The following is a 14,139-nucleotide window of genomic DNA, read 5'->3' on the forward strand; positions in this document are numbered from 1 at the left end:
AATCTATTAGTGAATTAAGCCGGTTTCTTAAATCTCAAATAGAAGTCAAGCCCTCCGTTCTAGATTGGGGGGGGGGGGGGTGGGTGCTTCTGATAAATTTTGAAGTTTAAATAAATAATAATAGCTTCCCTCTTGTGTAACTCCTTGCTTTCTTTCCCTTACTCCACCCCACTGGCCCCCTTCAGTTACAGCAGACTCCTCAGCCCTGCTTTTTCCTTAAGGAGTTACAGCTAATTTTGAGACCTCTTATATCCTGGCTCTTCGCTTTGAAACCCTGCAGGACAATCCCAGGAGACTCCTGCAGTGTCAGAACGTTGACATCAGCAGACCCCTCAAAGCCCTCGACGTCCCTCAGCCCAGTTCGCCTCAGCGAGTGCTCCTGGCCCTCCACCAGGCTCCTCCTCGTGTGCCCACCGTCCCCGCCAGACCTCTGCCGGCCAACCCTGCACTCAGGCAGGCCCAGGTACTCCTTCAGCTGCTGACTGGGTGCATGTAGTTCCAGTCCAGACTCTGCCACTTGCTAATGTCTGAACTGGGACCAGTTGCTTAACTTCTCGTTGCCTCTGTGAAATGGAGCTAATTCAGCTCCTCAGACGGTTAACTGAGATAATCCGCGTAAGGCATTTAGCACAGTGCTTGGTGTGTAGTAAGAGTGCAGTGTATTTTAGATAATATAACTAGTATTTTTATAGTCAGATAGTGAGGGTGGCTGTGCAACCTATCGTCTGAACCAGGACACTTTTGAGAAGGGCAGGGGCACTATTAACAACTAGGCCTGGACAATAAAACAGAGACGGTCACTTTAGGAATAATAATGGGTATACTTGCTTACCATTTTTTCATTTTCGAAGTTATTTACAAAAACTTTACCACCCGTTGAGTTTCTCCACCCCAGCCCCCGCACTGTATTGCACATTTTGCCTATATCGTCTCATTCTTATGCTGTTTTGGGAGGTAACAGTTTCTGTTTGTTATGACCATGAACATGACATCATTTCACAACACGAAACTTAAGGGGTGGAGGGGATGAAAGCAATCAAATGAAAAGCGCAAAGACATAATCACTGGTAATTTTTCGTTGCTTTCATTGTTATATTTTCTCCTAGTAATTTTTGTGTATTTATATTATTTTTAATATAATTATTCTCTATCTACATTGCTTTGTATACTGCTTCTTTTGCCTTAAAATCATTCCCATTTACCATGGTATTAGAAATTCTTAAAAACATTATTTTAACAATAGTACTGTATGTGAATATAGAGTAATTTTTTAAGTACTTGCCTATTAGTGGTTATGTTTGGATGTCTCTAATATTTGCTACTATAAATAGCTCTGTTACGAAGGTCGAGAAAGATAAATTCTGGACCATTTTAATTATTCCCTTAGGAGAGATTCCTAAAAGTTAAAACCTTGGGTTGAAAAATGGTATAACCATGTTAGGCCTCCCAATATATAAATATTTTTTCTGGACTGTTATACACATCTATGTTCTCACATTATTATAAAGCATCTGTCTCACCATGACTGTTAGTACCAAGAATTAACATTTCAAAACTTTTGAATTTGATACATGAAACAAAGATATCTTTTTTTTTTCTGTCTAATGGTTCTACCAATTACTGAAATGGGATGTTGAAGTTTCCAACTATAAATGTGTCTCCTTTTAGTCCATCAGTTTTTGTTTCATGTATTTTGAAGCTCTGTTGTTTGTGACACACGCAATAAGGATTGCTGTGTCTTCTTGGTGAATTGACCCTTTTATCATTATGCAATGTCCATCTTTAGCTCTGGGAATTATCTTTGTTCTAAAATCTACTTTATCTCATATTCATCTATCTACTTCAGTTTTCTTTTGATTAGTGTTTGAAAGGTATGTTTTTTTCCACCTTTTCACTTTTAACTTACCTATGTCGTTTTATTTGAAATGAGTTTCTCAGAGATAACATATAGTTGGGTTGTATATTTTTTTCATTCATTCTGTCAGTCACTGACTTTTAATAGATGTGTTTAGCCACTTACATTTAATGCAATTATTGATATGTTGGAATTTAAGTCTACCATTTAACATTGTGTTTGTCCCCTCTGATTTTTGTTATATTGTGCTCCTCTTTCCTGAATTCCTATGGGTTTTTGTTAGTGCTGGTGAATCAATTTCATCAACTTCTAGTGCCATCTTCTCACTTTCCAGTGTTATATCAGACAATGCTCCACTCTATTCATAGGGTTTTCATGGAAGTTTTTTTGGAAGTGGGTAGCCAGGTCCTTCTTCCTAGTCTGTCTTAGTCTGGAACCTGTCCACCATGGGTGACTCTGCTGATATTTGAAATACCAGTGGCATAGCTTTCAGCATCATAGCAACACACAGCTGCCACAGTATAACACCTGACAGCCAGTTGGTGTGGTTCCCTGACTGGGAAACAAACCCAGGCCACAGCAGTGAGAGTGCCAAATCTTAAACATTAGACCACCAGGGCTGGCTTTTCTCTGGGTTGTTGAACATTCTTTAGTATTCCTTATTGATTTATCTATTGTGTTTTTGAGTGTCTGCCTTTGTATTGTTTTTTATATGGTTGCTCTGGGGCAAGGCTTCTCAATCTTGGCATTGTTGACATTTGGGGCTGGATAACTCTTTCTTATATGAGATTGTCCTGCATAAGAACATTTAGCAGCATCTTGGTTTCTACCAACTAGATGGCAGTAGCATGTGTGATCATGTCTCTAAATATTGCCAGATGTCCCTGGAGGACAAAAATCCCCTGATTGAAAACTGCTGCTCTAAAGATTACAATATATGTGCACAATTCATCACAGTCCACTAGTATCAATATTTTATCACTTCAAGTGGAATGTGAAAATTTTACCATCTTTTAGGTCCCTTTATGCTTCTCCCTTTATGATGTAGATGTCTTAAATGTTACCTTTATGTACATTGAGAACCACTTCAGATGTTGTAATTTTTGCTTTCAACCATCAAGCAAAATTTTGAAAATTTAAGAACAGCCTATTACATCTACTCAAATATTCACCCTTTCTGTTATCATTTCCTTTCTGTCTGAAAAGTTTCCTTTGGCTATTCTGTTAAAGCAGGTCTGCTGGTGACAAATTCTCTTAGTTTTCTTTCATCTGAAAATGTCTGTTTTACCTTTCTTCCTAAAGGATATTTTCACTGGATATAGAATTCTGGCTTGACTGTATTCTTCTTTCAATGACTGAAAAATGTTCCACTTCCTCCTGGACTCCATAGCGATAAGAAATCACTGCCCACACTGGAAGTCCTGCCACAGTCTGTTCCAGGGTGTGGCCTGTTATTGCAAGGGAGGATGGAAGGCAGGGCTCTATCACCGAAAGGCAGTGATGCCCAGGGAGCAGGGGCAGGGGCGTGGCATTCTTCTGGTGTTCACCTGAGCTGGAGTAAGGTCAGGTGGGGTCAAATGTTTCTCTCTTACTAGTTGCCCTTGTCCCCATCTTTTGGCTAGAGATAAGAGGGTTATTCTTGGGCCTTTGTTTGTCTGGTGCCACTGGCATTTCCAGATTGGAGGCCTCTCCAGAGCCCAGACCAAGATATAGAAAAGACAAAAGTGAAAAAAAAAAAACAAAAACAAGAACTACTGGGTAATTCCTTGAATTCTGAGGTCCCTAGCCAGTCTACTTACGTTTTCTCCAACTTTCAGAGGCTCTGTCAGTTGCTTTATGAATTGTCTGCAGATTTTTTTTTATTGTAATTTGCAGGAGAAATAGGGTGAAATGTGCTTATTCCATCTTGTCCAGACCTCATTTCTTTTTGTATTTCTTTGATTACTGGTACACTTGAACTGCTTTTTATACATCTATTAACCAATGGTTTGCTGGTAAATTGGCAGTCAAGAAAAAGCCTTGATTTGTAGATGATTTCTCTGCTGTAACAACTCCCACCATGGCCAAGTGCAAGCTGTTAACGTGATGTCACTGAACGAGGAACAGAGAATTGGCTGAGGTGAGCTAGTACCAGCCAGCTCCAGCGCACAGCTGCTATCAACTGTATATGTTCTGTGAATCATCTGTTCCTATTTGCCTATTTTTTTCTATTTGAGAGATGGAGTTTTTCTTCCTGGTTTGTAAGAGTTTATTTTCTTAATAGATTAAGAATATTTACTCTTTTCCAGTAATTTATTGTAAACGTTTTCCCTAAGTGGTCTTTTTACTCATGACATTTTTTGGTATAAAAGGAATTCCAGTTTTAAATATTAAATCTGTTTATCTTTTCTTTTGTGAATTCTCCCATTCCTTTTGTGCTTGTAAAGTCCTCTCCTGTTTCAGTTTCAGTTAAGATCCACCTATAATTCCTTCTGTTTATTTGGTTAGCTGCTGACAGTTCCAGTTCCATCTTTTACATATGTTTTCTAACCTGCCTTGGATTTACATTGCTGGAAGGTGGTGGGCATGTCCTAAATTTTTCTTGGCTATGAACTTATTTGAGAATCTGATGAAAGCTACGAACCCTCAGAAAATGCACCAGTACTCAGTAATTTGCATGCAAATTTCAGATGTGCACAGAGCCTGTAAGCCCCTTCCCCATGGGTTTCTTTACACTGAGGCTCTTTCTGTCTCCCTCTAAACAACTTGCCTGGGTACCATGTCAAACTGGAACTGTCTCTGACAGACCAAGTGATCTGAGGAAAGCCATTTCTATTTGCTGGTATCTTTTTTCCTACCAGCCGTGAATGCCTATAGAAGTGACTGCTTCAAGATTTCCTTTAAAGCAGGCCCCAAAAAGGCCTTCATTCTGTTTTATGAAACTAAGGAAATGTTACCCTTTAAACATTAGTAACTGAAAAATCCACATTTCTCACTCCAGGCTGGTGTCTGTCTGGAGCTTTTCCGAGACATATGATATGGATTAAGCTCGCGCTTTCTCTCACATCACACATAGGGAACTGGAATTAATTCCATGCAGGTGTGGCAAATATGTGGCGGTGGCTCTTGTTTGGCAGCACAGATCGAGTCCACTGACATCCTGTGCTGTTGAGTCCCCTGCCCTGTCCCACACAGCGTGACAAACACACAAACTTACCATCTCAACCTCCCAGAAGGAAAACACTATTGTAAACACGATATTGGTCAACCTCGCATCTAAAAGGTAAGTTAGTTCTTTACAGAACATGTTTGGTCTTTCCTTGAAACTTTGATTTTTAAAATCCAAGGACAGTTCCCTCAACTCCTCCTCTCGTCCACAGTGTGCTTTCCAATGCACCATTTCCTTCACAGTAAAATGACCCTCAGAATTCAAGCTTCTTGACCCAACTCCTCAGCCTTGATCAAGGAAACAAACTTTAATTTCCTCTTCATCTCGTCAGCTATTTTAGAGGAAAATAATTCAGTGTATGCATCTAGCTGGTAGCTGACTGCTGCCAAGCTCTCCTGAACCACAACCTGAGCATGAAAGGCAAAGTGGCGGCTAAGAAAAGGATGGTAAAGGGATGAAAAGAGTAAGAGCCCACAGGCGTGTGTGACCACCTACAATTGTGCACACAGGCAGGGAGCGTTGTAGAATGTCTTCGCTGTGCCTGGCGTTGAATCTGCCCTAACTTGTATATTAGGTTTGCAATCCACGCAGAACATGCACTTCAGTGGGAGGTCAGCTAGATCAGCACACGTCTGCGTATTATAAGCCACTTCAGAAGCACCAGGGGAGTTTTTCTGCACCTACTGCTGCTGGGTAGAGAGTTCATCTCAGGCTCTGGAAGGAAAAGAAAAACAGGGGAAGTTACAGGAGTGGCTACACATGAATCCCAGAAGGCTTTGAGAGACTCGTGATGGTCAATCTTAATACATTTTATGTTGTTTTCCTCTGATTACAAAAGTGTTAAAAATCATCTAACTCTGTACCCAAAAAAGTCAATTTTACTATATGATTTTTTTTTTAAGAGTAATATGTATTAAGAGGAGAAAATACAAGTGCATTCCAAGCATGTGTCTTGAGCAGAATTCTGAAAGAACCTTCTTGGGAAGAAGTGACTTCAGGCGGCAGGGTTGACCTCAGACACCAAGGCATGGGGAGGGGGAGAGATGGGATGGACGTTCAAAAGCTGTGCATAATAGAGGGAAGGGATCACTTTCCTTGACTTCAGATGAACTGACTTGACTTTCAGGAGGGAAGGGGGCCCCCAAAACACCAAGGACTCTAGGAGGAGTAACATCTGACACCAAGTTTACATTTTCCTTTTCTGATGCTGGTTCCCTTACGACATCCTCAAACCTTCAGGGAATTGTGCTAACCACCACTGCCTAGTGTCAGTCTCAAGCTGGCTAGAGAATGAAGGAGAAGCTGCAATCACACCAGGGGCAAATGTCCAGGGAGAACAGCATCCTACAGAGTCAGGCCTGAGATGCTAAGAGAAAACCAGACAGCAGTCTGGAGAAGGAGTTCAGGGTGGGAGGAAGCAGGCACCAACCCAAACACAGATACCACCCAGGGATCCTGAGAAAGGTTTGAGCAAAGACGGACTATCCTACCGTCACACAAGAGGGGGTCTCGAGTTACTAAATTTGAATGTGAAAATAAGTGTGACTCAAAGACTAGAAAATATGAGGACACTCAGGTGATATTCTTAACTGCTGAATACCAGTGTGCATAACTTTATTCCTGGATGAGAAAAGGGACAAACTCTCTAGAGAGTTTCATTAGATTTCTAGGACATATCCAACTGAAATCCTTTACACAGTTTATTTTGATTAATTGGCTTAATTAATTCATTTAAAGTTTAAATTAAAATATGTTCAATGTCACACTTAAGAAATAGATTGCTCACAGAAAATTATGTCTAGAGAAGACTGTGGTAAGAAATAGCAGAGCAAAGCATAATTTTCTGCTGTGGAACTGAAATGTGTCATGATTCTAAGGGAGTTTATCATAGATGTACTTCATTGATGGGATATTCTTCTAAAAAGTAAAAACCTTATGACAGTGTCACTCACTTAGCATTCATCTATTTTTTTTTAAGGTTTGCCCCATAAAATGGCATTTGAACTATACATGCTGATCTGTGGTCATATTTGGTTTGGGGTTGTTTTTATTTTTCTAAGCCCTTAGTTTCCTGGAAAATGTTAGGAAATGGTTTTCCTCCGTGCAGTCTTATCAGTGAAATATAATGAACAAACTGGCTAAGATTGTTTTTCCAGCCAGATTAGCTTTCTTAGTAAGATAATAGGAAGCAAAAAAGGACAACTGATCCGTCTCTTAGATTGATTCTTGCTGAATCAAAGTCCTTTCCTGAAACAACTGATAGGCCCAGGAGAATATTTGCCACCCCTGTTTCTGTCACTACTTGTCTTCACTGCACAAATTCCAGCAAAACAGCAATGTCAGGATTAATTTCTATTTTTATTCCTATAACCAAGTAGTGTATAAATGAATTTCTGTGTTTGAGTGTGTTACTAATTTTTTTGGTATAAGTAGCTCCTAGTTCTTTTTTGAATTGTTATAAAATAGCAGTCATTTATTGAGCACCAATTATGTGGATGGCACTACTGAGTTAAGCACTGTAGAGGCATTTCTAACCCTCTCAAGGAGCCTGGGAGGCAGATACTGCCATTAGCCCCATTCTACAGAGAGGAAAACAAAGTACAATGAGGCCAAATAGCTTGTCTAGTAAGGCCCCCAGAGGTGGAGAGCCGGGGCTCAAAACCTCGTTCTCTACCTGCAATCTTTAAATGGATGCACATACAGATGGGTGGCTGGATGGGTGTATGGGTGGCTGGATGGGAAGAAGAAACTGCAATGAAGACGGTTATGGTTAGCATATTTTAGACTAGGCTCTCACTGCCTCAGCAATCTTTATTCCTTTTCCCTGCATTTGCCACAGAGATACAAGGTGAGAAGGGGAAGGAGACAGAACCTTCTGGCATCATGCAGAGCCTCAGTCTGTCACAAGAGAGTCTTGCATTTCTCTTTTCTTTTGCTTGTAACACTATCTTGCTCCAGTCATTCTTGTCTTAATTGGTCTTTCTTGGAACCAGCCCTTGCTCAGAACCATAGCAATAGTTGAACTGCATTTCAAATATCTGTAGCATCTTAAATGAGGAAGGCTCTATGCATTTTCTGTAGAGGTGGAGATTCAGTTCCATGTTTCTGACAGACAGGACATTTCTCCTAATCAACACCTTATCTGTGTCTATAGAACATACAACGCACCATATTTTGTAAAACAAGACTGGCCAAACTTGTACAGTCTCTTCTGACTGAGACAAGACTGTAGAAAAATCAAATTTGCTTAAGTAGCCGCAGAGGGAGGGGGAGGTCTATTTCAAGGAGGTCCAAGCCCCCTCCCTCCCCAACCCCCATAAAGAGTGATGAACACTTTACACAGGCTGCTGTTGGTCAGCAACAGCTACTCATCCTTAAATCCTTTGTCAAGATAGAAATGTGAGCAAAACAAGTAATGTAGACCATGCTTTCAGAACAATCAGGTGACGGCCGGTTCGCTCTGAGGTTGAGCCACAACTTTCAAAGTTGTCTTCAACGGAATGAATTCAGCGTTTGAACGAATGAGGACTGTACACCCACGTGGGTGTCTGATATTTGACCCAGCACTCATAGAGTCTGGAAATCTGATGATTTAGGTCCCTGCTCATCAGAAATGCCAATATGTAATGAGAAAAGGAAATCCATTTGTCAAGATGTTCTCCCAAGGAAGTGAGAATGAAATACGAGAAAACTGATCTTTATAAAAGCCTTCATTACTGCAGGTAAACCAAAAGCTAATAACTGAGGAAAAGTGCTGGAAGGCATCCTTGCGTGCCTGCTCTCTGCTTTCCAGATTTCACCCTTTTGCCCAGATGTTCGCCAGGAGCCCTGCTCCCACGAGTCTCCTCGCTCACCTCCTGCCTTGGCCTGGGGTTACCTTGATACCTGTTCTACCTCATGCCAGAAGGCACAGACTGGGTTATTCATCTCCAGGCACACTAAGTCCAGTTCCTTGAGCACAGTAGACATGTAGGAAACAAGCTGAATTGATATGAATTTTAAACAGTAAAAAATACGCCTTGTCACAGTATCCGTTATTCCCTATGGGCCATCACACTCAATGAGTCATGGGTTAATAAAAATTGGAGGTACTTCCTCCTGTAAATCTAAAATGTTGCTACCAAGATCGTGGACTCCTGCTAACCTCTCCGTGCCACCTGCCCAGTACTTCTAGAAACTTTAACTTAAATATCTTTGGTTTCCTATCATACACTAATTATTCATGTGACAAACCCATCTGACGGCTTTAAAAGTGTCTGTTCCATGTGGCAGCTTCCATATCTCCCTAGAGAGAGAACTTCAGAGGGAAGTCATTCAAGTGATTACAGGATTCAAAGGGGTGTTTGCGTTCTACTCATTTCTATTACTGTAAACACACAAGTTGTACGTGAAAAAATGGAGGCCTGATATTTTCCCTTTCTATCTAGTAATAGGTAATGTATGCCTATAATTTAAAATTCCAACAGTTATATAAAGGGTTATTCAGAAAACAGTCTCCCTCCCACCTCTGTCACCAGGCTCCCTTCCCAGAAGCAATCATTGTTATTAGGCTTTTTTTGTAAAATACAATTTGGAATATAGTGAAAAGTCTCCATTCCACCTGTCTCTCTCTGCAGATTGAGAGATTATGGAAAGTCTGGAAATTTTCGAATGCTCAAAATTGGAGAGAAAAGTACAATGAAACTTCGTCTGCCCATCACCCATCTCCAGCAACTGTCAGCTTGCTGTCACTCTTGTTTCATCTTAGATCCTTATTTGGAATTCAAATGACAGCACACTGTGGACCTTTTCCCACTTTGGCTATTCCATATCAGTTATATGCAGATCCACCCCAATCTTTTCTCTGGCTGCAAAGTCTTTTATTGTAGAGCCATACCGTAAATTATTTAACCTGTGCCTTCCTGATGGCCATATGGGTTATTTCCAATCCTTTGCTCCTTCAAACAGGCATATTCTTGCCCAGGTACCTTGGGCCCATGCGTGAGGATGTCAGTATGGTAACTTCCTGGGAGCACAATTGCTGTTCAAAGACCATAAATATTTAGACATTTGATAGATTAGGCAGAACTGCCTGTAAAGGAGTTGTCCCGATTTGTATTCCCCAAGCCTTCACCAACACAATGTTCAGAAATTTTCTTCTCTTTGCCAATATAATAGGTGAAAAGAAAATGGTATCTACAGTTTTCTTCCTATAAATGAGGTGGAGCATCTTTTCACAGATTTAAGATCATTTGTTTTTTCCTTTTTCATAAACTGCCTTTTCATGTCCTTTGCCATTTTTGATCGTCATGTTTAGAAAGGCCCGCTTACTCAAAGATTACACACATATTTTCCCATTTCTTACACTTTCATGATCTTTTCTCATATTTAAATATTTGATCCATCTGCTATTTATTTTAGTGTATAAAATGAAGTAGGAATCCAACTTTATTTTCTAGATGATCACTTAGGTAATCCTCAAAACCGTTTATTGTATTTGTGTCCTTATTTGTCCACTACCGGCCTGTGTTTTCTTTATTAGATTTATCTGGTTCCTTCTTGACTCCAGCCCACCCCCAAAGAACCAGCTTGAGGTTTCATATGACTTGCCTTTTTCTACCGTTCACAGAGTTATTTTCCTCGCCTCTCCACAAATGTGAGATGATACCTGCTCGTTGGACTCAGTGATAGTTAAATGAAAATATCTGACTTCATGAGAATGTCTGTGTGTAATAAGTCGTTGCTAAATGATAGTTACTAATTTTTCTATTTTTCTAATTTATTATTTTCTGCTACTATCTTACCATTTCCCCTTTTCCTTTTTCCTTAGGTTTATTTTGTTTTTCTAATTTCTTAGATCCTTACTTCATTTTTATTCAAACTTTATTTATGCTATATTAATATAAGCAGTAAATCTAGGAATTTCCCTCTAAACACTGCGTTACCCATGCTCACTGGCTCTCATTTGTAGTGTTTTTAATATTTATATTTTAAAAATAGTTTGTGTTTTCTCTTTTGGCCCAAATATTGAAAATCTTTTTATTTTTATTTTTTGTTAACTTTTAAAATACTTAAAATATAGAAAAGTAAAAATAATCTAAAATTCACCCACATTTATACTACCATTGTTCTCTATGTTTTTCTCTGTATACACCTATTTAGATTTCAGATATATAATATTCACACATTCTTTTTAAAAAAATAAGAAACAACAAAACAAAGTCACTATGACTAGCTCAGCCCCCCCTACAGATACAATCACTATCATAAGTTTAGTGTTTACTTTTTATAGAAACTTTCAAATATTTTTACATAAATATGTACCCATGAACCATATATAGCATTCTAAGTTTACATAAATGGTATCAAACTATACTTAAGCGTCACACAATTTGTACTCATACTTAACTATATTTTACATTTATTTTTTCTTTCTGTAAGTTCTCTTTGGCTGCTCTTCAAATATGCTAACTTGTCTTTTATTTCTTTAAGCATGGTAAGAAAATTGTTCCAAAAATCCGAAATCTAAAGTCGTTGGGTATGTTGCTGCTGAGGTTTCCATTGTGTCTCACTGGCGATTCCTTGCTTCTTTGTGAGCTTGGTTATTCTTTTGCTGTGAGCTGCTCATTTTCTTGGAAAACTATCTGGGAGCTCTTTGGCATGTAGGATGAAGGTGTGTGCCTCCAGAGAGGATGTACTTTGCCTCTACCAGGTGCCCGGGAGCAGGACCAGCTTTAGACCCTGTACATGGCTTGGGACTTATTGAGCCACCCAGCTGATGTGATTGCAGCTTCAGGTCCTCAAGGGCGATTTGTGGTTACAGGTTTATTTTCCACCTTGGTCTGCCCAGCACCACTGGAACTCTCCATGTAGTCTCCTAGGGTTAGGGAGTAGCATACATTTACTTCTAGAACATTCTTACCTGAGGTATAATCCTTTCCAGAGCCCAGCTTTACTAGGGAGAGGTCAGGAAGAGAATGCTCCCCTATTAAACTTGGGCTGGTGTTGACTTTTGACTCCTGTATCCCTCAAGGTGAAAGTGTCACAGTCAAAACCCAGGTTTCCCTAATTTGGCAAATGGCTGCTGCTTCAGTCTCCTACTTAACTCTCCAGGCTTCTCCCTTCACTTCGCTGTTGGCTTGATAACATCTCACTATCTTGTAGCTCACTGATTTTAGAAAAAAATTTAAATATATTTTATCCAATAATTTTAGGGATTTAAAGAGAGGGTAGGTCAAAAATACCCAGCGTGCCATATTACTAGAAATGGAAGACCCACCTCCCACCTTTGGTTAGTTCTATAGTGTCTATATTATTACGGTTTATGTTCTATAGCCATAATTCCCACAATTTTGTTAACCTTAATTTTGTTAACATTGAAAGGATTCGATGCTCATTGATGATCGTTTTGTCACCAATCCATTCTTTTCCTGGCTGGCTGAAGTCCACTCCATTGTAATTCCTTCCAGAAGAGCTCTTGAAAAGTATATTCCCTGAATGTTTGCGCGTTCAAAGACATTTAGCTGTTGCTTTAATTTTTCGACCGCAGTGTGGGTATAAAATCAACGAATCACACTTTCTTTCCCCGAAACTCCTCTACGTGTGCTTCCTCTCTCTGCTCTGGACAACTCAGAAGCTGGCCTCTTCCTTTGTTCCTTGAGAGTGACCTGATTCTGTACGCTTGAAGTCCAGTAGCTTTCATAGGTTATTCCCTAACACTGAAGAGTCTCCATCTGATGTTCCTTCTCCCCAGGGAAACGGCGTGCCCTTTAATCCACGGATTTGACCCTATTTTGGAAAAGTTGTTACAAATTAAATCTGGGTATTTTTTCTATCTTTTCAGTTCGCTCCGTGACACCGTTTAGGTGTATGTTGTATCCCTTTTGTCTGTGGTCTTTCCGGTCACTTACTGCCTGACCCCTTGACCTGGTCCTCGTCTCCGTCAGGCAGGAAGCCCACAGCCCTGTGTGGAGCACCGTCCTGGTCCTTGGTTTTCATCATCGTGTTTTTTCTTCCCCTTTTCTCTTGAGTTTCGCCAGTTCCCTTTTAGTTTCCTCATGTATACATTTTGCAGGGTAGGCTCTTAGTGAGCCTTTTGTTTATGAGGGTCCCTTCCTTCCTCTTTCTTTTTTCGTTTAGTGTGTCTAAACTCCCCTTTAAAGAGGAAGAGAACTTGCTGGAAAACCAGGAGCTGGACAGTCAAGAGAAAAGCAAGGCCAGTGCTCAGGACCAGCTCCCCGCGGTCCACTCGCTTCTCGGGGGACCATGGCACAGAGGGCTTTGAGTGATGTCGGTGAACTGGCCTTCCCTGCTCTCAGCACAGACCCTGCCCCAGGCTCGCACAGAGGGCTGGGCCCGTCTGCGCTGCTTCTCTTTCAGCCTGACACATCATGATATCTGCTCACTCCCCACTCCTGCCCCAGGCAAGGGTGACTGGTTTTCCCCTCTGTCCTCTGCCAGGTTGGCCACGGCAGGCATCCTTCCTCATAGTCTTTCCTTACCCTAGCCTGCTGGACACTTTGGGTCCCTTTCGTACAAATTCGTTTGGGGTTATAGGTTTTCCTCAAAGATGGAGTTTTGCTCATTTTTGTACAGTTTCTTTACTGTTTTCAGGTAGTTTCAGAAATAAGGGGCCAGGGTCATCTTACGGATAGGTGTAGGAGTGTTCTTTTGCAAGAGCAGATTTGTTAAGACTCCTGTTTTTTCTGAATAAAGAATAAAAAGAAATTGAGGCCTTTCCCTGAGAACCAGTTGTCCTTGGTGTTATCTCTAAGTGTATATTCCTCACAGGGCCTGAGACAGGCCAAGGATGGATAGTGAGTGCTGTTTATGCTGCCCCTGTCACTGTGTGAGCTTGTCGGGAGTTCTGTGGCATCTCTGGCATTTTCCTGTGATAATATCTGGTGTTTCTGCAGAGATCTCTCTGGATAAGCAGGATGCATTTACTCTGGCTTATCATGCACAAGTAGATAACAGTTGAGAATTCTTTGTGATGATGGTCGAGGCAAAGGCTATATTTGGATTGAAAACTTTGTTCCCAACCCTCAAAAAATTTGAAATATGTAGCTATTGCTAGAACATGAGCAGAAAATGGAGAAATGGGACAACCCTGACTAATAGCATATCTCAATTTTTCTCCAATATCTAGAAGTTGAAA

The 14,139-nt window shown here is 40.5% G+C and overlaps 2 protein-coding genes across 4 annotated transcripts in view; one reads left to right on the top strand and one right to left on the bottom strand.

Annotated features, from left to right (window-relative positions):
• The window catches only part of ADAM12 (ADAM metallopeptidase domain 12), a 334,496-nt gene that overhangs the window by 309,474 nt on the left and 10,883 nt on the right, over positions 1-14,139 (top strand). Inside the window, exon 21 of the mRNA XM_014832041.3 lies at positions 281-463. Within this exon, the coding sequence (XP_014687527.3) occupies positions 281-463 (183 nt within the window). The remainder of the gene's footprint in view (positions 1-280; positions 464-14,139) is intronic.
• The window catches only part of FANK1 (fibronectin type III and ankyrin repeat domains 1), a 114,988-nt gene continuing 104,643 nt past the window's right edge, over positions 3,795-14,139 (bottom strand). For 2 of the 3 annotated variants that reach the window (XM_070481148.1, XM_044748852.2), the window contains one exon: positions 4,249-5,717. The gene's annotated coding sequence lies outside the window, so the exon portion shown is untranslated. Of the gene's footprint in view, positions 5,718-14,139 lie in introns of all 3 variants that reach the window. The other variant, XM_044748848.2, reaches the window with a different exon arrangement.

The sequence above is a fragment of the Equus asinus genome, chromosome 2 (genome assembly GCF_041296235.1).
Source record: "Equus asinus isolate D_3611 breed Donkey chromosome 2, EquAss-T2T_v2, whole genome shotgun sequence".
Taxonomy (NCBI): Eukaryota; Metazoa; Chordata; class Mammalia; order Perissodactyla; family Equidae; genus Equus; species Equus asinus.